Here is a 27,485-nt window from a genome sequence, read left to right as displayed (position 1 = left end):
TTTGAATTATGATGAATTATATAATCTGATAGCAGAATGAATTATAGGCCCAGGCGGGAATTGTAGCACGGTGCCACCTACTGGTACACTACTTCCTCACTACGACGTTTATTTCTATGATTATTTGTTGGATTGAACGCTTTTCACTCTGAGATGCACTTTTGATACAATATGTGACAGCTAGACATGAGTTTTACATGTATTCTGAGGCTATAAAAAGTTAGTTTATATTTGTAATATTTGAAAATACAGTAGTGGGAGAGAATATTTGTATATTATTACGGGTTAAGAAAGTTCCAAAAAGCTTCTTTTGTATCTTCATTTTGAGTATGAATATCCCCAAAATTAAGATGGCTTGATAAGTTCAGGACTGTATCTTTACGTTGGAAAAGAATTTTAGTTTTGAACTTTCATATAAATTTCCCCTTTGTTTATGTTGCCTCATTTCAGAAATATATTACTCAGAAATGGAAGCTGTCTGCACAGTGTTCTTGCTCAGTGACATACTCCTGAATAGGGTATATAATTTATACATTTTATCTTGATAACTTTGCTTTTAAGAGTGAAAACACAAAGCCATAACAAAGACCAGATGGAACCGATCCACCTCTTCACCATGGGTTGAATAACTGCCTTGGTTTTCCCTGCGTAGAGTCTGTCTTGTGTTTGAGATGACTTCCCTGTTGAAGTACAATGCAGGAGTGAAAAAGATCAACCCAAGATGCAATAAATCATAAACATTTGTCATAAATTAGGAGTACATGAGTATAATTCTGCACCACAGACAGGCCAATTGAAAATGTATTTCATTACACAATTCAGTGTTTGAGGCTGGCTTGTGAGGCGCAGCGCAGGGCTACGAATCAGTGTGTGCACTTTTCTGTTTGCTGCATATGCACAGAGGTGCCTCAAGAGGAAAAAACTGTGCAGTAGGGACCTCTCTTTTCATTTTTACGATTTTCCTAGAACCCTTTGGAGAGCGTGGAAAGACAGACATGTTTATGAAGGTTTCCAGATGGCCCCGCTTGCACCCCCAGCTTTTCTTTTCAGTTCTTGGGCCATGAAGGATTAATCAAAGTCAGTGGCAAGGCCTGATGGCTAAACACTGTGGCTCTCACTAACTCAGAGGAAACCTCTCTTCAGCCTCAACTCAGATTCAGCCCTTGGGCTACAGGACTGAGGAAAGTTGAAACCTGAGGTTAAAAGACCGAGCAAACTCACCTAAACCTTGGAGGAAAACGTGCAGATGAACGGACTCTGCCCCTAACTCTGTCTAGCAGACGATCTGATCTCCACCTTGGGTTAAAGGAATTTGTCTCCGTCATCTAGCCAGGAAAGCAGGGTTAACCTTGACCAACACACCTGAACTCTGGTCCCCAGTGTGAGGAGGGGGATTGTGCAGCTTGACTGTAGACAGACAGTACCATATGGCACAGAGCCTGACAAATGCACCAGAACAATATTTTGGCAGTTGAGTCATCTATACATATTTATGCATTCTCTACTACATTTAAAGGATTTAATGGAGTTAGATGCTGACCATTATCCAGACCGTGGCTCTATGACTCATTGATTTGTCACTCTAATGCAAGGCGAGTGGAAAATCTCAGTATTTTTGTGTCCTGTACTCTGTGATCAGGCGAAGGCCTCTCTTTTGTCAACCATTTTTAGCCTCTCCATTACTGTCCTGCCTCTTGGGGATAAATGCAGATAAAAGCACCGTCTGTGGAAAGAGGACAGCAAGCAAGAAAGAGCCACAGAGGTGGAGACAGAACAAAATTGTACAATTAAAATTTCCAAATAAGACAAAACCTATTTTTGTTAATAATACAGCCCACAGTTGCCCTTCCTTTAATTATCACTTCAAATGCTACATAGAGAATACAATCCTTCAGCTGTCAGGACTCACTGGAGCAGGCAGAACAGAGATCCAGTCAAGTCTCCCCATACTGTTCCTGAGGTGCAGCCATTCAATCGCAAAAGGCACTCTTTCAAATCAACGGAGATATATAGTTAAATAGTTATTTCTTATATCAAACTGTAGCCTAAATAACAGTATTTACAGTATATGGTATAATGGTCCACAGTTGATCTAAAGCAAAATAACTTCTGACTCTGATCAGTTTGTCTGGAATGTATTGCAGATACTGTTACCATGCCATGAGGACACACACTTGCTCCTGAGAAAGAAACACAACTCTTTTTGTAACAGAAACCTGTCACAGCAAAATCATTTCTTCTTCCTAGAATATAGACAAGATAACGACTCTGTACAGAATGATACAACACAAATATGTGCCGTTAATAGAGGCATTCCAAATGAGCTTTGCAGGCAGTTACACGACGAAACACTCTGAAAATTAGAGTTCAGATAACAGAATTTATATCTTGCGCAAGTAAACACAGGTACGAACAATAGTGCCAGCGTTCCCACTGTCAAGACAAGTATGATTATGTGTCTTGATGGGTTGGTAGTTGGGCTGGTTGAAATGTGCATGTGGTCGTCCATTAAAGCTCAATTTGCCAAAAGGTTAACATTCCAGGTAAACTACATCCTCCTGCAAGAAAACCACATGCTGAGAGAAAGCAGCATCATTGTTTGTACTTACTGTTGGATTGCTTTGCCGAGCTCATAATTAATTATGAAACAGCCTGGCAAATCAGCACCCTAGACCCTGAGAACAATCGTGTATTTTTTTTTTAACATTGTAGGAAAGCAATCAGACGTAGGCTACAAAATGCCTTACACTTGAATCAGAGTAAAATTTAAGAATGCACATATTCTGGTCGATGTTTTGTATTCTGTCAGGCATGTGTTCAAGTTGTATTTAGGAACTGTATTTGAAGGAATATGAGATAAAAGCATGGACTTATACAAAGAGCCCAGATAGCACCACAAGGCTAGCTAGCTAGCTAACTAGGCATATGATTATCACAAAAGAAGAGCAGATAAATGCAATACTCACATAAACCGATAGCATCACTGAACCTAGAATAATAATATGTATAGTCAGTAATTTTCTTCAGTGTTTCTTGAATTGCCCAAACATTACTTTTTAAAATCCATTCATAAATCATGGTTGCTTGTGGTTGTCCATTGTGACTGATGATGTGATCCAGTCCTTCATCTATGAGTTTTTGGGTGGTTGTAGAAGCCAGTCATTCAATTACAGACGAATTATGAAATGTAAAAGTATTAAGAGTTATTATTCCAGACCAATATACTCCATACAAATCTCAATACTTTAATATGTAATTGGTTAACCTTTCCCTGTGCTGTTGATGTATTTTTTGCAAACCAGTAGCCTCCACTTCTGATTTGGCATACATCTAAATCACCAATAGCCTATAAAAAGATCATAATAATATATGTGAATGTAAGACTCTTTGTAAAAATGGTATGTGATGGTTATATATGTAACCCGGGCTCCCTGAAGAACATAGCTGCAGTTGAAAGAAAGCTGTGAGGACTGTTTCATGTCTTAGGCGTTATAGAATCAGCATAATATCATGTATAACATAAAAATTAACACAAGCACAGTTGTCGCAAGTCACATAGTGTAGTCCAATAAACACAGTATGTTGACAACAAAAAGCCTCCCTAGAGTCAGTGATTCTCTGCTACTTGTTTTGACCTTTGAACTGAAGGTTCGTTTAAACCCTCAGAATTCCTAAGATTATAATATAACCGTTGGTGCACCAATTTAATTTTTATGTATTGTGAAACAATAGGATTAGGAATTATTGCTCTATCAAAGAACAAAATATCTGTATTAAAGACCGCATTGTGGGCGTAGTGGGATTATCTTGCAGATGTGTGAAAATTCAGCAGGAGACAGTGTAGTGCTATAGGGCTACACTAGCTTGAAGGGTAAACGTATTCCCACAAAATACTATTGTAGAAAGACTGCTGACATCCGACTACTGTTTTAAAGTACATCAAAAATAAATTCTGACTAAAAATTTAAAGCAGCATTTTCAAAAGTGATATTGCAAGCTACTTTTACAACCATCTTATCTATCACAACGATTTCAGTATAATTATTTGTCCATGTCGTACATCCCTAAATGAGATGTTCTTCTGTTATTTGGAGTTTATGTGTATCTCTCACCATGTCAGTAAATTTCTAGGCCTTGTCATTAGTTGTAATCTCAAGTAAACATGTTGTACAGCCTGCGTAAACACTGTTTTGGCTGAGCCAGAGCACCTCAGAGAGGACAGAGTACACACTCCATAACTGGGACCGGTGAGCACCTCTCCTTGTATGAACTGTGTAGTAACTGACAAAACACTGGAGATTGGGATGCTTTTGCTTTTGTTTCTGGGCAAATCCTCCTTCCGTTTTCCTGGCATGTTAAAGTGTGGTCAGCCTCAAGTCAAGGTGCCAAAGAGAGTTCTGCAGGTCCAATTTGTACTTCACTATATCTATTGCTGTCTATGCTTTGTTAGTAGAGATTGCTCAGGAAATTGCATTGCACATGGAGAGCATTGAAGTAATTTCATGTAAAAATATCAAGAGGAAGATAGATGGAAAAAGAAATATAGGGAAGGAGAGTGGGGGTAGGTGTGGGTGGAGGCTAATGATTTTGATCAGTGTTTAAATTGAAGTGAATAAGGGCATCCTTTTGGTGTCAATGGATGTTCTTCCACTTTTTTTTACACAATAAAGTCATTCCCAAATAAAAAACTTTGTTAGAATTTCAATATTGTAGGAATATTTACAATGTATGTGCCCAACTATAGGCTTTAGATTCAGCCATGTTTTGATACAATATGATGTAATGCGATTCAATATAGTGTAAAAGGTTTCATTTTACTTCTATAGTTTGGCAACTGGTTGCGAGAAGTATTCTTTAGCCATAAATCAAAGCAGTTATGTGAGAGAGAGAAAGATGTAATACATTTCTTCTTCACATTTTGATGACAATGACAACATCAATCACATTTGTTGATAGTAAAAAATTTAAATTAGTCAACTTAAAATAATCCTTTCAAACAGGCTATTGCTTATTAATAATGCCTTGATGCTATGTTTACATATGCAATGTCTTCGGTAATCAATTTTGACTGTACAGACTGTACCGGCGAAAAGAACATCTTGATACCTTTTCTTGTTGCTAACGCTACCGCTCACTACAGGGACTCTCTGTCCCACAGCGACTCCATGGCGTCTCATGAGACAAGCATGAGACAAGCATGTTGACTCAGAGAGAGAGAAACAGTGTCATGTCGGAGAGAAGCCCGCATCAATTTAGTTGCGATTCTCTCCCAACTTTTGCCCAATACAAGCTGTTTGAATTGATGCAGCCATACCTTGAGCCCGGCACATCGATGTGAATCAGTAAATTGTTCTACTCCAACTGGATGATGGTTTATGGAATGGAGGAACAACTTTAAGTGCAAGCTAGCTAACTCCAAATAAGTGATCTCTCATCATAAATGATCATAGCCCCAGGACACAAATACTGTTACTATTATAATTCAGCACAACACTGCAAAAAATCTCCACCACTTAGTCTATTATTAAGTCCTAAAATCATAATTTTCTTAAAATAAGTGGAAAAAAAATATGCCAGTGGGGTTAGATAATTTAACTTGTTTCCAATGCAAATCAACTTGTTTCAAGAATTTTGTAGAATCAAGTGTCATTTTCTTGATAGTAGTGCAGTGATCTGCCTTATTCTGACTTGTTTCAACATACTGACACTCATTACTAGAAAACTGAAACAAGTGAAACTGCATTGGAAACAAGTGGAGTTATCTCTCCTCATTGGCAGAATTTTTCCCTTGGTTTAAGAAAAATAAGATTTGAAGGCTGAATATGAGACTAAATGACTCATTAAGATGGAGTTTTTTTGCAGTGAAGACAGAGAAAGTTATGACGAACATGCCATTAGCAACTGAATCGCTAAGTAGCTTTACCTCCACCACCTCCATTTGTCACACATCTAGCTATGTGTATGTTATTTTGAAATACATGAAGCCATGCAAGTCGCTGGGTGCCTGTAATTGTGCTGACTGTGATCATGTCCAGGATGTTGTATCATTTTGTTAACAATTTCCATGTGCTTTATAAAGAGGTATTGCCTTGGCCTGGGGCAAGGACATAAGACTGAGTTGTACAAGACATGGGGTGCATCCAAAAACTTTCTTTGCTCCCCTATGTTCCACGTGTCTCCTACCAGGGAGTTACTGTAATCGGAGGACACAAAGAAAAGAAGGGAGGACAGCAGAAAAAAAGGAGAGGATACAAAATTAGGGCATCCTCTGTGCTCAGTGTCATAGATTAGATGTCAGTTGATGACCTCAGGCCAATAAATGTCCTCTGAAAGTAGCTTTTTTGTCAGTATTGAGCTACATGTCATCAACTTTCAAGCAACTGAATCCGGAAGGTTTTTTTTTATGCTTGGCAGCAGTGGAAAAAAAGAAAAAAAAAGGGATTATGCTACAGCTTGTTGAATGTTGCCAAGCTGTGAAACAGATTTCTTAGAAAATTTTGAAAGGTGTTTTGATGGTGCACCACTGTCTGTCAGTGACTCTTTTTAAAATTTGTTATGATTTGTGACTGTTTTCTTGATATTATTAAAATATATCAGCCTTTTTTGAGATACCATTTACATAGGATACTTTTTTTTAATTTCCTTGTTGTTTTGATATTGTTAGAGCTGCCATTGAACTTAATCTGAGATGTCAGGATGCCAGTCGTGAAGACATTACTCATAAAATATCTGTCTGAGTACCAGATGAGCCCGTTTTCTGGCTGATTCACAAATGAGTGGGTACAGAAAGTTAGAATATATTTTCTCTTCAGCTGTTAGAGTGTGAGGCTTGCCATTGAGTAGATTGATGTTAAAATCGTCCAAAAGAAGACTCGCTTTATTTTCTTTGTTCATCTTTTTTGAGGTACATACAGTACATGACTGTAATTCATGTGAGTCATGTGACTTGTATAAGCAACAAATTATCATTCATTTAGCAGGAGATGGATTTCAAGAAAGAGTGATCCAAGTGATCATCAACAGAATCTGATTCGAGTGCAAGGTCTACTCTCTCAATATACTGAAAATCCTTATTTTCAAAAATAGAAACTCTATCAGCAATTGTAGATTTACCACAGCAACCAACAAAATTGTACAAAGTTGTTGATTCCTCACAAGAATTGAAAATTCATGATTATTATGATAATGATCTGGGTTTGGCAAAGAAGGCAAAGCCCTCGAGAAGCTGGATAGCTTGAAAGCTCAGTGGCTAGCTCTCGTTATGTCCATGCTACTACTTTGTCCCTTCCTCCAAAGTCCAAAAACGTGTCCAGAGGAATAAGAGGCGCCTTCAGGTTTTCCCAAATGTTTGTTGTTTTGGCAGACGAGCCTGATCTGCTGTTGGGATGGGCGAACAGTAGGCCTCTCCACCTGTAAGCAGTCAGATGGGCAGCAACACGAACTGAGACGCGGGATCCTCCTGTTTGGGTCTGAACTCAACTCCGCAGCTCTGAAATCTGCCCAGACTGCAGCTATTGTCCTCTCCCCATGTACGCACCAACATTTCCTCAGCTGAATAAGAATTACAGTCGTTCTTGACGGTAATGGAGAGGAATGTGCTTTCTCTGCCCTCGTTCCAATTAGCCTGAAGGGGGCACTGAGTGGTGTGACTCATTACAAATATTGCCCATAACTCTACAACGATTGGTCCAATCATCGCTTGGCACATATGCCGAGTATAGGTGAGCAAAGATATCTGCAAAAGCATTTTAAAATTTACAATTAGCAGGCCCCACAAATGCCAAAAATGTCTACCTCTTCCTCTGGCCATTTAATAAAAAAAAACCTCATATACTTGAAACCAAATTTCATGCAAAATTGACCAAGGGAGTGCAACTGGTGGCCCTTTGAATATTTAATCAATCGCAGCAATGTTAATGCAAAGATCAATGCCTATGGACCCGTAGTGTAAAGAGGAATCTGTGACTTTAACCTAGAAAAAGCAGGTCATGGCCAGTTAGAGAATATTTGGAGTTCTCAGAGCATAAGCATTAAGTGATGTAGCAGTCCGCTGATTACCTTGTTCAATGACAACTGGGTAGAATCATCATAAGCTTCTAGGATAAGCTAATTTGGAGCATTATTAACATAATCACCTGTGGAAACAAGAGCAAAGCCAAGCTGACTTTGAGTAACTGTAGTAAAATAATGAGAAAATAGGGAATCTATGAAGTGAAACAGGTTGAGGACGATCTGTAGCCAAAGCATCTTTGACAGCAGAACATCTGAATGGATATTAAATGGATGAGATATTACAGGCTGGAGAAAAATCATTACAGTGTTTTGATAATTTTTATATTAACAATGTGTGCCATGAGATATGTGAACCACACAACTACTTTCAAGGTATTATCATTATAGTTGAAGACCCTATTTTCTGCTGTTTCTGTTTGGCGCATTAGACATTTTGGGGAACTTTTTTTTCCTTACTGCTTTGTCTGTACTTTTATTCGTCAACATTTCTGTGTGAAGACGTGTGTGTGGTGTAAATGTAACATGAACCAAAAACAACAATGTCTTATTCAGGTTGTTCTCATTAACTGGTGAACTGGGAAATTTATCACGGCAAAGTTGACAGTGTTTGGGTGCCAGAGTGAAGAGTCAGGTGAAGTCGGGACCAGTGAGACATGAGGTCGCAGATTCAGCTAATTTTCTTTTAATGCTTGTCATTACTGAGTTCTAGCCAGCCAATATCATGATGACTCAGGATTCAAGGCCAAATATGATACCTTGTTTTGACCACAATAAGTGAAAGGTCAGTCATGCTGTCTAGTCATACTGTGTCATCAGACTAAACCAAGATTACCTCATGTAATGTATTAATCAGTTGTATGTCTGCTTGTCTGCCAATGTATGACGACCAGCTGAATGGCTAAGATGGCTAAGAAATGGGAAGACTCTGACCTCCAGCTGAGAACAGCCAGCCAGCTGGACTGGATGTTTGAAAGTCATGCAGTAGTTTTTGCAGAGCTGTGATAACCTCAACTTGGCATTTGGTGATATTTACCAAAAATGTAGTAACATTTGTAGTTTTAGTTTCAAAATATTGTGTTTGGAGTGAGTTAAGTGCTTCCTTATTCATTGTACTTCACAGACTCATATTAGCAACTGAAGTGCAAATTGATGTCAGCTGTTTGCTTTGTTATGCTAACCAGCACGGACATTAACTTCTGTTGTTTGAGCTAAGCCAGAAGTGTACTTTTGAACTAGACAAAGCATAGTTTTTCAACCAGAGGAGGGAGTTGAGCTGACTTCCTCCACTGCGTTACAAATGGGAGTTGTGAAATCTTGTCCTCACCGTGGCAAAGAGCCTACTATATGTCAGAGCCACAGGCCTGGCTGAATAAAATCTCGGCGCAACTTCTTGTCACAACATTTTGCATGACATGAATATTTGGACGCTGAAGCTGATGTATTGTAGTTGTAAAGGTCTTCCAAAAGAACCACAGATTGGAAACCTCTGTATGCCTACCAACAAGCTGTCACATCTTGGGAAGGTGCTAATAGCAATCTGACAGCAGGTACACAGTCGCAATCACCTCCCAACATCTGACATGGAAGTATACTCCTCCCTTCTCCCTTCTCTCAAGCCCGATCCTGCCGCTGTGCACCTCTCTCAGCACTCGCCTTCCTTCAAACTTCCCTGCTTTCCTCCTGATAAGCAGACTTCATCCCAAACATATTATATCTATTCAGTCTGGGGGATTAAGTGCAGATACATGACATTTCAGGCCATTCCAAGGACCTGAGTCATTGCATAAACAACTCCTACGCTATGTCAGGGAAATATTTATCTTTGCTCATAGAACTTCTTGAGATAGTGTCAACACTGCTTTAGAGACACAATTAGATCTGTGGATGGAAAACAGAGTACTCACGAAAATACAGTTGAGAATACTTGTAAAGATGCGAGCATATTCTACTGATAAAAATAGTGAAAGATGAGCAATTCCATGACATCCAAGTGCTTATTAGACTAAAACCCTTTTTAGAGTATGTGTGTGACCGTATATCATGATGCCTCTTTATTTTGGCTCCAGATTTTATTTTTAGATCATGATTTCTTCGTCTTTACTGCTGTTTATAATGGAATAAAACTGATACTCCACCAATTATGATTAAGATAATGACCATGGTAGTGTGTGATTTTTCTGTGTCTTCCTCAGTAACCACAACGCTATCTCCAGGCTCAGGCCATGCCAGAAGATGCAACGACACAGAGAAGGCCTACTGTGTGAATGGCGGCGACTGTTACTTCATACATGGTATAAATCAGCTCTCCTGCAAGTGAGTAACCTCCCCTATTTCTGCGATTCACACAGTATACTGAATTTTGATTTTGGCTCCATTTTGTCGTCTGCCTCTCTTGTTTTATCTTCTGTTTAGAGATTCCCTCTGCCGCTGTACAGCAGCTTCCCCAGTTTCATTTCACTCTAGCTACACTCTTCGACATCCCAACCACAGTTTCATATCCTACTGTTTATTTTCATGATACCACTTTATAATTTTCTTCTTTCTTACAGCAACAGCGGCACATTGCATGAAAATGCTGCCAGCGCGCCTAACTACCCACCTGTTGTGTTCATTTGTTGTGTATTTTAACGCTAATAAGGAGATGAGATGGTGGTGCACTCATCCTTTTTAGTCATGTTTAGTGTACAAGAGGGCTGCACATTAAAAGCCTTTTCAAAATGTCATGAGTCACTGGTTTAGTAGTGAGCAAATATTTATGCCTGTTAGAGGCCCCCAATGAGGTAAATAGAATCATTGCTTACATTTAAGGTCCTTGGAAAGGGGGATCAGGACCCATATCTCCCGTGTCCCGCAGAAACCTTGTATTTCATCTTGTCAGGGAGAAAACAGGTTGATGTTATCATTGAAACAGCTTCTTTTTTTTGGGGCTTTTTGACATTTGAATCTCCAATAGTTTGTCTTAGACCCAGGATCGTAAAACATTTTGTACACTCCTGGGGGATAATGTCCTGGATAAGTTATAGTTTTTAAATGAAGGGAAAAAAAATAGATTCTTTTCAGTAATGCATCAAAATGCATCAAACTTTTAAGAAGTAACTGATCTAAGATCTCTGGTCAAGTCACATAATTGCATAAACTTCTCTCATATCACTTGAAATACCTTGTATAAGAAATGGAAGTTATATAGAAGGGAGAAGGATAGAAGAAGGTTTATAGATCTATAAATGTAGAAAGTATATTTTGTTTTCTTTTTTTTTTAATGGAAAACATAATAGTGATTGGTCTGTAAATCAGGCAGATGTGTATTGAGTTTTCATGTCATCATTGCATTGTGGGAGATTATGTTTGTGTGGAAAAAATAACTGTTCTCATTCACCAGGTATGTCATGGAACTGGCATAAGCAGTAAAACTTCAATACAAAATATGTACATTATTATTACATTATCATTTGGTACTGCTGTTAGACATTATTATGTTGTATGTTCTGCTCCATCATCAACATGCCATAAGTCCTTTGGCTCGTCTCATACGGAGCAGCACATTGGCTCGGCTTGTGCGCTCAGTTGGCCCAAGGAAGAATGCTCGACAAACAATGAGGACATGGCTGCAACAGCCATTCAATAAGCTGTGTACAAATTGGAGGCAGCAATAACTCAATTGCTGCAGCTAATTCACTCACGGCCGGGGCATGGGTCCAGAAAAGTTGGATAATGCAGTGAAGGCCTGCAGGGATTTGTTGCCCCAAAGCCATCTCATTCAATATAGGCCAGGCTTCAGTGGGTATTACTCACTGGCTAAACAAGTCCTGCAGACAGCTAGCCCTATTTTTATGCCCGGCTCCTTCACTTTGAAATGTAAACTTTGTTTGGGGAAAGGAAAGGTTAACAAATGACCCAAAGTAGCCATTTCCTTGGCATGTAGATTATAGGACAGATGTGTATGCAGTGGAATAGCATGCTGCTTATTATCAGCCAGGTCAAAGCATGAAAAGCAGTGCAAAGACACTTAAATACCAAAGTACTCATCTAAGGTGCCAAGGAAATTAGATTTTCAGTGGATTCCAGGCAGCTGCCCTTGATACATGTTAAATATTATCATACCAAATTTTTCAATGTTAATTGAAAAGAAAACCTGAGCTTCTCTTGGATTATAATAAGGACGTGTTTTTTTTCTCCAGCCATATATAGAAAAAAAGTTCACTATCCAATCATTAAAATGATCAATTATTGCAGATTTTGGTAAATATCTAAACATAAACCAAATTATTGTATTAAATTTGTCAAAGTGCATTTTACAGTTGCATAAGTCTTGAGTAGCTTTCACAACGGATTACTGACCATTTTTGGCAAATGTCAAATGTCATATAGTGAAAAGGTGTTGTTATAGCAACCGAGATTGTCTCATTCGTTACATTAACCAAAAACGTGGTAGAAACTAAAAAATTCTAATTGTGCTTTAGAAGATCATGACCTTAATGTTTTTGCACACATCAAAACTGAATATTCTGGATCTATTAACCAGGCAGACAAACATTTTGCATGTGTAAAACATGGGGAAAAAAAGTGGATGAAAATAGTGGATGAACACTGAACAATCCGTTATATAGCTCTTGCTCATATGGGCCGGAAAAGTTTTATATCATCTCTATTTTCAAAACTTTCATTAGACAAAATGCATAGGGATAGAGACAAAAATCCATTCTTCACAAAAAAAAAACAACATTCAACAAAGTGCAGTGGGAACTTGAAGCAGCGGGGAGTTTTGGTTCACTTCTCCCGCTGGGGCTCCACTACTCTCCAACGGCTCCTTTCCCTCGAAGAATGTAAGCACAAAACACATGAGAAAGAATGACTAGTGTAAAATGCAGCGTGTTTGCAAATACAACACATGCTAAAACTATCAAGATTTCTTCAAGAGTTCTTTTATTGTTCTTTAGATTTTAAATGAAATGTTATGTATGTGAAGGGCCCAGTTTTTTTTAGTTTTTTTTTTACTGAAGATAGTTAAGTTTGCAGCCAAACCACACTGAATATTTTCACACTCATCCGATATTTAAATTACGTAGCGATAGTATTTCTTTCATCTTTCAACCAGTTTTCCTTCATCTAGGTGGTGCTATTCCCCAGTTAAACAAAATCACTCAGCATGAGTAATTTAACATTGAATGTCATAATACTCCTGGGAGGCTTTGTGTAAAACTCATAAATCATGAGCCATGACCTTTGTTGGACTGGTGGTTAAGTTGTGAATGAGAGAGAGTGGAATGTCGGTACCCCTAAAACACCAAGCTGGAGAGTAAAAAAGAGATAGCTGCACACTTCTCCTCCATGCAAAAAAAGACAAAACATGTTGGAATAAACCTTATCTTTTCTTTGCGTGGAGAGAAGTGTGTGGCTATGTGTCTGTTTTACTCTTTATTCCGACTTTTCTGACGGCCAGCACCTTGTTTGGGTGAGCGTTCTATTCTTTTCCCTCTCACCCCTAAAACACCAACCCCACACACTGATGGGATTATAATGAGGTACGACTGTTTGGCCCACCAGACACAATGAGTCTGCTTCAGAAGGACCTGGGGGATCTTTCCTCAAATATAAGCCTCATGCTAGAAACCTTGGGGTCGTTTTTGACTCGGACTTATGAGGCACAAGTAAAGAATGTTGCACAGTCATGTTTTTTTCTAGTTGAGAATCTCCAAAGTTAAATATTTTTTGTCTATTCAGGACTGAAAAATGGTAATTCATGTTTTTATTTCTTCTTGATTGGACTACTGTAACTCTCTATGCTCTGGTATCAGTCATAAAGCTCTCTTTGCAGTTGGTTCAAAATGCAGCTGCCAGCCTCTCAACAGGAGAAGAGATCACATTACCCCGATTTTAGCTTCCCTGCACTGGCTTCCTATAAAATTTAGAATTGATTTTAAGATGTTATTGATTACCCACAAAGCAGTACACGGTTTAGCCCCACCCTACATCTCTCTCTAAGGGAGACCGAGTCTCTAAACTCTGGAACGACGTGCCACTCGATATAAAGATAGACAAGACTGTATTATCTTTTAAGTGTCTTTTTAAGATCTGTTTTTGTAAATTCGCCTTTTATTGATTTGCCTTTTATATACTGTTGTTTTTATTGTTCTTACTTTTATAACTCTTCTTTTATTGTTTTGATTGTTCAACTTTTCCCTGCTGTTTTTACTATTGTTCTGTAAAACACTTTGACTGGCTGGAAAGCAATTTCTAAATATTTTTTTAGAAAAGTGATATATAAATACAGATCATTATTATTATTATTATTATTATTATTATTATTATTATTATCATTATTATTATTATTATAGGAGTTAAGAAGAGAGGACTGGTGAAGGAGACAGAATAATGGAAACGGGGCTATGACAGGGTTGCTGGAGCAGTTTAGATTATATGGACAAGTGCCAGAATTAATGTACTGCTTCCATTTTCTGTAATTGGTGCCAGTACCAAAACTGAATACAGTCGTGATGAACAGATTAACACAATGGTCACTCCTGGAAGAGACACAGTAGTTGCGTGTGTTTTTACCTATTTCTCCCTAAACGATATATAATTTCTGGCTTTACTGTGACCTGAATCTGTGTGATGGGATTCAAATCTATAATATTCACAATATACAGCCCTTCCTGTATTTTTTTATTTTTTATTTTGTATAACACTTCTCTGCTCCTTCCCAGATGTCCGGACGGATACTTTGGCCCACGATGCTTACAGACTGAGCCGCTGCGGTTGTACATGCCCAATCCTTTCAAAAGTATGTCCACTTGATATGAGCAGCTGAGAACAGAGAAAACAGTTGTCACTGGATTACCTCTGTGGACTCCTGCTGCCCCCAGTTCCCTTCCTCTTTCTCCTTCTCTTTCTCCTTCTCAGGTCAACACGCACTGAGCTGTGCACGACACAAAGTACACAATGGTGTCATCCATGGGAAACTCTGCCTCTGCCGCCTGTAGTTGTGCTGTTGTTCTAATACTGTGTTTCTCTGCTTCTCTCCCTCCTTCTCTCTCTCTCTCTCTCCTCTCTCTCTCTTTCTCCCTCCCTCGCTCCTCACCCATTTCATATACATATTCTCTCAATTTCACTCCACCCTTGCCCTCTCTCTTTCTGTTCTCTTCCTCACTCATCCACCACCCTCCTCCTCCTCCTCTCTCTCTTTTTGTGGCTTTGTTTCTTTTTCTTTCCATCAGGTGTCCAAATGACTTTACTGGTGATCGCTGTCAAACCTACGTTATGGCCAGTTTCTACCGTATGTCAATTTCCTCTTCTGTCACTCTGTCAGACTGTCCTTGTGTCATGCATGTTGGATGTGGAGAGATTGCATTGATCGATTAGTTGTGATTGATTAGTGTCTCTACCGTCTCTGATGACTCATTCATAAGCTAGCGTAGTCGAGTGTAGACTGTTAACATATCTGGTCTGCATGTGATATTGTATGAACTCGTAGTTTATTGCATGTCTACACTCAGAACAGAGAGTTGATAGTGAACTTGATAGTGACAAGTAAGGGGCTGAATTTGGATGCTGAATGGAATAGGATTAAGTCAACTGCATGTAACAACACAGTCTAATGAGAAATCCATTATCAATACCTTTAACTCACTCAGTAATGATGCTGCAAACAGAATCATGTATGATGCTATTAGTGCTGATCCATGGACAGAAAGGCAAAACTGATCAATTAGCTTTAACTAATAGGCATGACAAATGGTTGATTCTGTTTGGTCGCACACAGGCTTAACTGATGAAAAATGTTTGCTTAGGCCATTCAACATGAATTTGCTGTGGAATTGGTCAGCCGACACTCTAAATGGCAATTTAGCTTCATTCTGTTTTTATCTTGGCTTGATCGCCTCTATATAGACCCACAAGATGTAGGATTTCTTCATAAATATAATATCTTGAAATTATGATGCATTCTAATACTCATGCATCTATTAGCATGAAGGTTATACACAAGTCAACGTGCCAAAATTTCAGTTGGCACTCATATAATTATTAAGTAATTTGGCTTGACAGTAGGCACTAAATCTGTCAAGAATTTACAGCATTTATTATAAAAGTCAAATTTGCTGTTGCTGTTCTTAGTCCTAACCCTAAACCCTAACCCGCAATATACATACAAGCACAGACATCACATCACTTCATATCAGATATGCTAAGCTGGTACATGAGATGCAGCGGCTTTTTCACTATCACAATATCAGCCGATAACTCGCTTTCAGACCTTCAGGAGAGCCTCTAGTCTCTAGTGGCTTGATTGCACATTGTTAAGCTCACACTAGAACATTCAGCAAATTGCATTTGTTTCAACACACACTGCTTCAGAAGTAGCAGCAAAAGGTGCTCTCACAGCGGAGACGCTGACTGCTCTCACAGATGTCCTTAGCACAAAGTTCATGCACTATACTAGAGCGCCGTGTCAAACAGCTTCGCTAGCCTGGGGTAAGAGAACTGAGCCCTGCACCACTCCACGTTGGCAACATCAGCAAACACATCCATCAACTGCAGAATTATACCCAGATTAGACGGAGGTTTGTGGAGAACTACAGCCTGACAGATCTTGCCCTTAAGCTTTTTCCCTTTGAAAAATATCCACATGGTCTGGAATCATGTTTCTTTAGGTTATCTACTTGTTGCTGCAGTCTTTATTGTTTACACTTCAGTATCACTTGTATGTTGACTGCTTGTAGTATTTCTTACGCAGTGGGTGACATTGAAAGGCGAGTATGTGTAACCAAGAAGGGCAGACATCAATGAAACATAAATTCCTGTCGGCCTCATCTCATCCAACAATTGAGATTTCATGTAGCTTGGACTTGGTTCTCTGAGGAAAACATATAATATACCAATCATAGTCAGTATATCATTAAACATGCTGCATACATTCCACGGCGTGTGATGGCCAAGAACTAATTTACCTATTGCTATATTATACCGCACGTCTGTTAGCATCATGTCTTTACAAGCCCATGTGGTTTCAGTTTAGTCTAACAAAACAGTTACAAAATAACTAATTGAATGTGTTTTTGGAGTGGCCTGATGCGGCCTGCAGAGCCTCATCGCTGCAGCCTGACTCGTGTAGCCTACACATAATGTTTACTGTATGTTGGCTCAGAGTACAATGCAAAAACCCCCATCTTAACTACAAGTAATTTCATCTCACATTAAGTCATAATGCACTGTGTTGAAATTACTTGTCTTTTGGCAGAGTAGACGGTGGTATGTGGGAGCTCTTTCCCTTCACTCACAGCTTTTTCTGCATTCTGTTTAACCCCAGTGCAGCTGTGCGACTGTATTTCCTTTCAAAGAGAGCATTGATTTCCAGCTCTCATCCAGCTACATGAACATAGACAAGGCTTTGATTGCTCCGTTTATGTGCTTATACATTCAAAAGGATGAGCTGAATTTTTGTAGACCACACACACGAGTAAAATCCATTAGCATTAGAGAAACAAATGATGAGACATCATACATGAATATCTTATAAACTGCACACCACACAAAGCAAAAAATGTCTGTCTTTACATAAAGCATTTATCTTCGCCCAACCCTTATGCCCCTAAAAATTGCCACCCACCCATGACACTATTGTGGGAGGATCTTACATATAGAGTAGACATAGTAGGAGCAAATTCTAGGCCACCTGTAAACCATATCTAAATGAAAGGCTGTGGATTCAGATAGAAAAGGTGACGCCTCCACTCTATCCTAGTATAAGATCTGACACATGAAATTGATTGCAGAGCCATCCCTGTGCACCATTTCCCTCCAGATGGCCATTAACCTGTCTGTCATTGTTTCAAAAGTGCACATCCACCATAGAAATCAGGTCCGTGAAAGCCACATCGCAACTGCAATAATGTAGTGGTGACTGCTCATTGCGAGAACTGAGGCACATCAGTGTAATGTATAGCCTTTAAAGTGACGATTACTCCAGCAGCATTTGTTTTTAGAAACCTACATAACTGCTGTAACGGCCTTCAGATAGTTCGCCTTATTCAATTCACAATTAATGAGAATGAATTATATTTTCTTTCAAAGAGCGCACAGCTTCCCTCAAACAAAAGCACACATGCACACACACACACACACACACACACACACATACACACTCATATACACACATACTAAAGCCTCATCCATTCCATATTTTAAGTCCCCACCTCCTAGAAGGGCGCCTCCCATCCCCAGAAGAGAACGAGGATGGCTTCAGCTCCTCAGCCATAAGGGCTTGGCTTAACAAGAGCATGTTGTCATAACAACAGCTGGGATTTGCTTCAACCCAAGTAAAGCAAGTGAGCTGCCAGAGGTATGGACTCAGCTGGTCGGCGCAGCCTCCCTATGGCCTCACTTTCCCATACACTATAGAATCCACCTCCAAATCTTCCAATTTAACGTAATTATTCAAATACTGTACAGATGCACTCCTTCGCTAGCTTGATTCATTTGATGTCTGTGGAATGAAACTGATGATTTAGCATTTTGATAAAGCAGAAAACTGAATGCACATGCAGGTAGTCTCAGCAGACGCATATTTCCCCCATAGAAATGATATTGGCTATGCACCTAATACATTCACGCTGGTCCTATTATCCATTAGGTGATTTGGTTTGATTATGTATTCAAATAGCATACAGGGAAGGTTTGTCTGCGAACATGAAATGCCTAACAACTATCATCGGTCAAATGTGCAAAAACAGTTGCCTGTACTAAATGCAGCATTAACATTGGACTGTGTTGAGACATGCAGTAGATAGAAATATATACATACAAGGGAACATCCACAATCACAGCAATACATTTTTAGTTTTGGTAGTACTAGTCCTAACTGTTGGCCCAGAAATTAATTTACCCAAAATGATAGCTGTGTAGCTGTATGCAGTGTGGTTTTGTAGACTGGTGTTGCATGCTGTGACTGTTTTCTGGCGTCTTGTCACTGAGGTGCTTGTTGAAAGTGGACAGTGTCTTACTGACCACTTTGTTATGACAATTACGTCTCAAGTGTTTGTTGTCTCAGTTGCTACAATGCCTATTTTTATTTGTTCAACTGTATGTTGGAAGGTGTCTCTCTCTAAATCTGTTCTTTTGTTTCTTTTTTCTTCCAACTGTCAACCCTCTGCAATGGCAGAGCATCTTGGGATTGAATTTATGGGTATGGAACAATCCATTTTGATTCTCAGTCTAAACATAGCTACTAAATAGATGTCCTTCATTTTGACATGCTCCCGCTCCCTCTATGGTGTGGACTGTAAAGCAAATAGTCCCTTGATTAACCAATCAATCTATCAATCAATCATACAGTAACTCGTTGGTCTGAAAAACTCTTAGTCAATGCAACTGATCCTCCATCAAACATTATTAACATGGATGCCTTCACCTGCAGCTCTCATGCATGTGCATTTGAGTTGATGATTTTTAACATAGAAACTCTGAAGATGTTCTTTCTTTTTAACTACCCTCCACAAACCACTTAGTCCGTATTTGAAATCAGTGATATTACACATGTGAACTATACTCCAATTCTACTGTCGCATGTTCCAGCCCAAATTAGCAAAAATCACACAATCAGTAGCTGGATTGTTGATATTCATGAGTTGCAGTATGAGTGCTGCATACAGGACACCCATTATTCTATCTCACTCACCATAGTACATTTTGCATAGGACTGATTTTAGGTTTTTCACTCCATTTATAGCATCTATTAAACCCCGTAACAAGCATGCTATATCATGTTTGTAGTTACCGAACGCCTTTCCTCGCTCTTAAACTCTACCTTTCTAAACAATCATCCATCTAGTCCCTTTAGTCCCATGCCTTTAGTGTCTGTCTTTTCCTTTCAAACCTCATTTTTTTCTTTTTTATTTATGTGTGACCCTGTCCCATTCTTTTTGCATCCTCCAATTACTTCAGTCTGGTTGAAATGTAGCTTAGAAGTATAAATAAATCTAAAGATCTTTTGTGTTGCTGGTTTGATTTATCCTTCAAGGAGTGGATGCTGTGGTATGAGCATGCAATGCTATATTTAGAACATACAGTCATGTTTTCTTCCTCTATCTTCACTTTTCCTCTTCCTTTTATTGTTGGCCCTTGTTTTTTGCTACCTTTTCCAGAAGAGTACCTTTGAATCAAATAATGTAGCTGGTGAGAGTGCAACTAATATTACAGGCATCTTGTCAGATAACTCATATAATTTTAGGTACATTTGTGTACTGCAAGAATACTAGAATATTAGTATGCCAGCATCAACATTGATTTACCTCTGCTGAAAATTTTTCATCACTAGATAACAACCAATAGTGGTGAAATATTACCCAGTTTGCTGCTATAAATAAACTGACCATGGTGATTTATTCATGGTGTCAGAAACTTGACTCAAATTGGCATGCTGATGTAAAATGGCTGCTGGTGAATGAAAGGACAGGGTAAGAGGAAACCTCAGATGGAAGGAGTTGTACAAATTCAATTCATTTTTATTACATTATTTATCACGGACCACGACTACCTATTTGCTCCATCACTCTCCCCAGGGGAAACAAAGGGTCCTGCTCAGCCTCACACAGGCTCTTGTCTGGAAAAGGAAAAAGGCTAAAAACATCAGCCAAGATTTCTCCAATTTCATTTTTTCATGATATGTATATATTTTTTAAAACTCTTGTATTTAGCAAGATATTTATTTACAGTAAGTGGTATGGAGAATGTTCAAAACTGTACAGTATCTTTATGAGTAGATAAATAGCTATACTATACATGAGCAGAATGAGAGTATTGATCATGCAGGCTCCCTGATAGATTTATCAGATATGAACAAGGAGCCTTTAGAATTAGAGGATCAGATTTGGTGCAACTTGAATATTTTGACCTACATTTTTCCCCATCCAAGACAGCTGCATGTGTTAGACCTTGCACCTACAGTATATTTTGCATTGGTACAACACTTCACAGTTTGCAGGTCCAATTAGTCGTTACAGTATCTTACACGATTTGCAATTTGTAGGAATTTAGAGAATAACACTGCTATGAACACATCAGTCTAACTATTGCTATGCCCCGATCCCCTGCCTACACCCCCCACCCACGCCGCCTTCTATTACTGCACCATAGGGAGCAAGAGCATCTGTTGTATTTCTGATTACAGGAGAGGAGAGGTGTGATTGTGAGATGAGTTGTCAGGGAAGAGAAGCTTTACACTATACTCAGGATTTAGTCGAGGAAGAAATGTAGTTGTACTGTGCAAAAGTGGGAACTTACACCTTCAAGAGACTGATGTTTTTTTCCTGGTTATTTCTTACTGTGTGTATGTGGTGTGTGGGTGCGTGTGTGTATTTGTGGGTGTGATGTTGACAGAGGCAGAGGAGCTCTACCAGAAAAGAGTCCTGACAATCACGGGTATTTGTGTGGCTCTGTTGGTGGTGGGCATCGTGTGTGTGGTTGCCTACTGTAAAACCAAGTAAGTCATCCTGGAATATGGATCCACTCATGAGTTTACTGTATACTGCCCATTATTGTGTCTGCTAATTATGATCTTTTCAAATTATTATTCAGAGGACATTTAGGTAATACAGCTAATCTCATTGTTTCATTTAAACCTGTTAATGTATGTTACATAAGGCAAAAAAAACATGATAGGAGGTATAACCATTCCCTCTGTATCTTGCCAACAAACAGAGAATGACTGAGATTTGCTCCACAGGAAACAAAGAAAGAAGATGCACAATCATCTGCGACAAAACATGTGTCCAGAACACCCCAGTCGGAACCTTGCTAACGGACCCAATCACCCAGGACCAGGCCCAGAGGAAATCCCCATGGTAGATGTGAGTTTAGTGAACGGAAACGTAACTAAATATGTGCACACAGACACACACACACACACACAGCAGCGGCTTTATGTTTAGTTATGCAATCTAACGTCCCCTCCCCATGTGTCTTTCACCACTTACCATCTGCCGGATCCATTTTTTCGTCACAGTACATATCAAAGAATGTCCCTGCAACTGAGCGAGTCATACGGCCTGGAACAGAGGGCTCCTTCCCCGGCAGCCATGCCTCTTCCAGATCTCACAACTCTTCCACACAAGCCCATTCATCAACTCACAGGTAAGCCTGCAACATACGTATGTCTTTCCCATCAAATAGACATGCTTTATGACTATATACTACTCACAAAACAAAGAGATAGTCAAGTGGTTAAGCCCCCTGCCTCTGAAAACTTGGCATGGATTGAAACTCTCCTTTTTTGAAGAAAGAATAAAATGAAGACTCACAAATAAAGAGAAACACCCAGACATAGACACGGAGACATGCTGGGGGGCGTTGTGTTAACACCTTTTTTGTTTGTCAGACATGAGGAACGGACATGGAGCCTGGAACATTCTGACAGTATCCTCTCTGACTCGCCGGGAATGATGTCATCATCTGTGGGGACCAGTAAATGCAGCAGTCCTGCGTGCATGGAGGCACGGGCCAGGCGTGCCGCACACTGTGGTTTCTCTGACCCCCATCGGCCGGGCCTACAGTACGGTGACTCCTTTGACTCACTGGGAGACTCTCCGCACAGCGACAGGTGGGAATAAGGCCTGCGTGGCTCAATGTGGCACTGGGTTTCTCGTGAACATTTTGAGAAGCTTCCTTTCTCTGCTGGTTCTCTCTCAGCCTCGAGAGGCCAGTCAGGGCTCTGTGAAAGGCTCAGTGGGAAATGACACACAGCAGACATGATGATGAGATACGCTAAGGTAGGCAAGAGTGAGCAACAGTGCTTCTTCTAGGGGAAACTGTCTACATACAGCTATTGTAACATTGTTCACTGGCCAGTAGTCTGACTAGAGGGTGGCCATTCATTTCCTTTAACATGAGCCATAACATGACAGTTCGAGCGCAACTGTTTGACTCTAGTTAATGTGCTTTCTAGACTTCCACAAGCTTTATATAATGACATGATGAGAATAAATGCCGTTTTGAGTGGCTTTTTTAAATGTCCAAGTTAAGGATCAAGGCTGAAAGTTGGTTATATATTATTGGTAATATAACAAAGGTTTTATGAAAGAAGGGAATGCCGGCAGTGTTAGGTAGAGTGAGTCTGCCTTAGTAGACCCCGTAGTCTCTTTACAGTCATGTCCAAAGAGCAATCATGCTCAAGGTCTCTGTACATCAGGGGACGTCCTGCCCTTCCCTTTTTATATATATATATATACAGGTGCTCACTCACCTTAGTTTAGTCTGGCACTTCACCAAGCCTATTCATGACTTCAGAAGGGCCTCCCACCATTACACTTATTCCCTTTCTTCATGGAACTTGGATTATATTCATAACCAGCCGCTCCATTTCAGTTAGGTCACTTTGTTCAACAGTAGGTAAGGTCATGTACAATCACATCCCAACGCGACCTAAGCAGTAGGTTAGAAGGAAAAGAAGGATAGGATAGGATAGGACAGCATGTGCTGTGCTTGGGCTGTCACATTCAGATGGTAAAATCTAGTGTAAGTGTTGTGTGTGAGAAGAAACCCAGTTTGCTGCAAAGCAAAGGTCTTTCACTGACATTCCTTTAAATAATGCCAAAGAATTGTCCATACCACTAGTGGAGTGGGTACGGATATTGCAGGCAATTTAACCCTCATTTCATGTGCTGCTTTGACAGTAGCTTGCCCTGAACAGGTTTGTCAAAGCAAACAATTAATCACAAGTGCAAAGCCCAGGTGTCTTCCATTTAAATGTGCAAAGTGTGCACAGGACATGAAGCCTTCTTTCTTTCAGAGTCAAAGAGTAGAGATGAAAAAAACTCTAGGTCAAATTAACCAATGCTGTGAAGTTTAGAAGTATAGGCAGGATCAGTGTGCGGAGTGACCTCAGATCAACTGGAGGGTTAGGGTTAGGGTTACCCTAACCCTAGGGGAGAACCAACTGTGCATGTAAATCGCCTATCCTTTTGGCTGATGAAAGTTCCATAAGCAGTGCAGTCTTAAAGCCGAAACCAATAGAGCGCACATAGGACTGGATTCAGACTTTTTTACACACACACTCCACTGCGCCAATTCCAGTCCTGGCATTATGCAAGGAGTACATGACCTCCTGCTCCTGCACGATAAGTACTTGAGGTGATGAATATGTAAATCAGCGCATGTCCACCTTCACATTATGATAAATAGATTCTGACTTCTACTTAAGTTCATTTGTATGCTCCTTTATTTACGCACTCGAAACCTTGCAATGCCTAGCACTACTATCGGTTTTTATGATGTAAAACAAGAAATCTGCATACTAAAAAACTCTAAGGACATCAAATATGATATGAATTGTTGAGTCAGAAAAACTTAAAGGAAATTAATTAGACTATGCAACGCTGGTGATTGGTCTCTGAATAATTGGAATGGTATTCAAAGCACATGTCCAGAGCCTCATAAACTCTCCAAAACTAAGCGAACAAGATATGCCTTACCATTTATGTACTTTAAGGGATCATCAAAGGAGATGATAATACTAGGATGCATGAAGGATGCCAGGAGTTTAACAGGCGCCCAGTGTGCCCAGCATTTGCGCATGGATAGGGCCTTGGTTATTGAGCTGTGACGCTGATTTGCAGAGCCAGATTGCACAACCGACATCCCTCCTGTTTCACTTCAGGTAACAAGCGCCCTTTCCGTCCTGGCAACAGGTGCTGCATCAGCCGGACAGGGTGTCTGGGAATGTTGTGGGAATATCTCCGGCCTCTGTCTCCCACGGCCCGGTGCAGTTCTTAATGGCAATGTGCAGATGCATCAAAGAATATCTTGGCCAGACACTGATCCGCAAAGATGCACCATCAAGGACAAATTCCATCATGTTGCTTTCCAAATGTTATCGGTGCCGTCAACAGTACGCACGTGACCATCAGGTCGCAGAACACACAAGAACAAATTTATAGGAACAGGAATGAACATTAAGTTGGTATGTGATGCATGATGGTCGTAAGTTTCATTGCAATGACCAATGCAATTAGAGAGTGACTTGTAGGTGAGTTGAAAGAAGTTGTCATTCAGATTTTCTTCTTAGATTTTAAACAATATTTTTCAGGTATTTTCTTATAGACAAAATACAAAAAAAGCATGAATCATTTAAGATTTTTCTCAGAAGTCTATTTTTTTTATGTTTTATCCAATTAATGTCCCATGGGCATGTTGCCAGTTCAATCATTGTGCACTGTCGTCCAACCCAAAACTGAATTAAAGGCACACAGTATTTAAAGTCAACACATGAGCAGAAAGACATGAAAATGAGAGAAGTCCATGGCCTCATTTTCCACCATTCCAATGGGAAAGACAAAGCCAATGTTTTGAATAGACCTGTGTGCAAGTGAAGGCACGCCCAAATTGTGTAAATAGTCCAAGTCTGGAGAGAAACACCTCAAACGTACGCTTCTCAAGCTGATATTCACTTTCTCCAGCCTGGGCTTAATCAGCTCCAAAGGGTTAAATGTGTAAAGCAAGCTTTTGGGTCACAGATAAGACAAATAAGAGCATCCAACCCCAGCTCCATCTTCATCCCTCAGCAAGAACAAAAAAATAAGTAAAATCAGGAAATTGCTTTATAGCTTAGAGCTTGTTCAATAGTGATGCAGTCCTGGTTAAGGTTCAGGGGAGGATTAGGAATAAGAATATGCTAGCCAGTCAATTTACCAACATACTACAACAAGACCAATATAGCAGCAAACATGCTAACTACAAAAGGGAAGGGCAAATGCACAGGATAACAAAAGCAACAATAAAAACAAAATATAAGCCATAGTTCAAGTAAAAGCCAGCCTTAAAAAAGTTTGTTTTTGAAAGTAGGACACCGAGTTGGCTAGCCGATCTTGTCGGGCAGGTCGGTCCAGAGCCTAGGGGCCTGAAGAAGACAACTCAGTCACCCTTAGTCCTCAGCCTAGACTGTGGGGCTGCCAAAAGAGTGCTGCCCGAGGATCTCAGGCTGCACTTGGGCTCATATTGTGAGAGAAACTCAGAGATATAGCTAAGTGCTAGTCCAAGAAGTGTCTTACAGGTAATCAATAAAATTTTCAATCCTGAATTGCACTGGTAACTATTGATGTGAGGCTAAAATGGGGATAAAATGCTGTCTCATCTTAATTCCTGTCAGGTGTGTCACTGCAGCATTTTGGACTAACCATAATCAGGATACTCTGCTAGGTAGGACAGGTGTACAGGGAGTTACATTAGTCAGGGCATGACATCATAAAATCATGGATCACAGGTTCCTGGTGATTAAAAGACAAGATAAGCTTTGAAAAGTCTGAGTTGTAAAAATGTGACCAAACATCTGTCTTAACATGTTTGTTCAGGCTTGGATTGGAGTTTGCGGTTGGACAAAATTGTTACAGATTTAAGCACCAACAGTAATGGGCTTAATAATAACTTAAAACTTATCTGTATTTAGTTGTGAGAAATTAAGAGACCTTTGGGTTTGCTGATCATCAGCATAACAATGGAAACTAATATTGTGTTTGTAAATTATATGACCCAAGGGCATATATTGAGAAAAGGACTGGACCTAGTATAGACCCCTGGCGGACACCACATGTAACTTTTGCCAATAATGACCTTGATTCCCCAATAGCAACAGTTCTATTCTGCAGATAGGAAGAACAGCAGTCTAGCACAGTACCAGAGATACCAACCCAGAGTTTTAAATGCTCAAGTGGGAGAAAATGATCAACCATGTCAAAAGCACTAAGATCTGGAAGAACTAGAACAAAGGATTTTCCCACATGAGCCACAGTCATTCCTCACGTTGAGAAGAACTGTCTCAGTGCTATGAAGAGCTGTAAAATCAGATTGAAACTTCTCAAACAGACCATTACTGTTTTCAAAAGTAACTAAAAGTACCTTGGTTGAGCATGATTGTGAAAAATTCAACTGCAGGGTTCACAAAGGCACAGTCCCCATGCCTAGTGTTGCATGAAGTTACCTAACTAAGACGGAACAATAGTTTAAAACCAAGTCAAATTCTAAACTAAATCTATGTATGTGGAAAATTATTTTTTTCCAGCATATATCTTAGTCACCAGTTCCAGCTAGCAAAGCAATTTCACATTTTTAGGTACATTATTCATTCAGGGAAGAGAATGCCTGTGAAGCATTTTGGCTTTCTAACAGCTGTCAAGAGCCGAAGGAGAAGGTGTGTGCTTGTTGCTAAGCAGCAGCACAATATTACTAAGGGACTGTCTTAAAGTTAGCAGTAAACAAGCAATGTCAAATAATATTTCACTTCAAGGAAACATGAATGAGCATGAATTTTGTAAATGGGATATTACCCAACCTTTGTGTTGGGTGGTTCTTTACCTCTGTGTCATCTATTCAAATGATTTCACATCACCGGATACTCTCACTTGTAACTTACATATGTTTGAAATGCAATGATTAAGTTAGAGGAAATGTAGTCCACTGAAAGCTGTTTATCATAGGCCTACATTCTTGCC

The 27,485-nt window shown here is 39.7% G+C and overlaps 1 protein-coding gene across 4 annotated transcripts in view; it reads left to right on the top strand.

Annotated features, from left to right (window-relative positions):
• The window catches only part of nrg2a (neuregulin 2a), a 59,729-nt gene that overhangs the window by 28,358 nt on the left and 3,886 nt on the right, over positions 1–27,485 (top strand). Inside the window, exons 4-9 of one of the 4 annotated variants that reach the window (XM_078286537.1) lie at positions 10,206–10,326; positions 15,228–15,286; positions 21,385–21,487; positions 21,731–21,854; positions 22,010–22,137; positions 22,382–22,603. In XM_078286537.1, coding sequence (XP_078142663.1) covers positions 10,206–10,326; positions 15,228–15,286; positions 21,385–21,487; positions 21,731–21,854; positions 22,010–22,137; positions 22,382–22,603 — 757 coding nt within the window. Of the gene's footprint in view, positions 1–10,178; positions 10,327–14,717; positions 14,795–15,227; positions 15,287–21,384; positions 21,488–21,730; positions 21,855–22,009; positions 22,138–22,381; positions 22,604–27,485 lie in introns of all 4 variants that reach the window. The other 3 variants (XM_071898141.2, XM_078286536.1, XM_071898140.2) reach the window with 3 other exon arrangements.

Source organism: Centroberyx gerrardi, chromosome 11, assembly GCF_048128805.1.
Source record: "Centroberyx gerrardi isolate f3 chromosome 11, fCenGer3.hap1.cur.20231027, whole genome shotgun sequence".
NCBI lineage: Eukaryota > Metazoa > Chordata > Actinopteri > Beryciformes > Berycidae > Centroberyx > Centroberyx gerrardi.
Note: the sequence above shows the minus strand (reverse complement) of the source record. Positions and strands in the feature narration are given on the sequence as shown.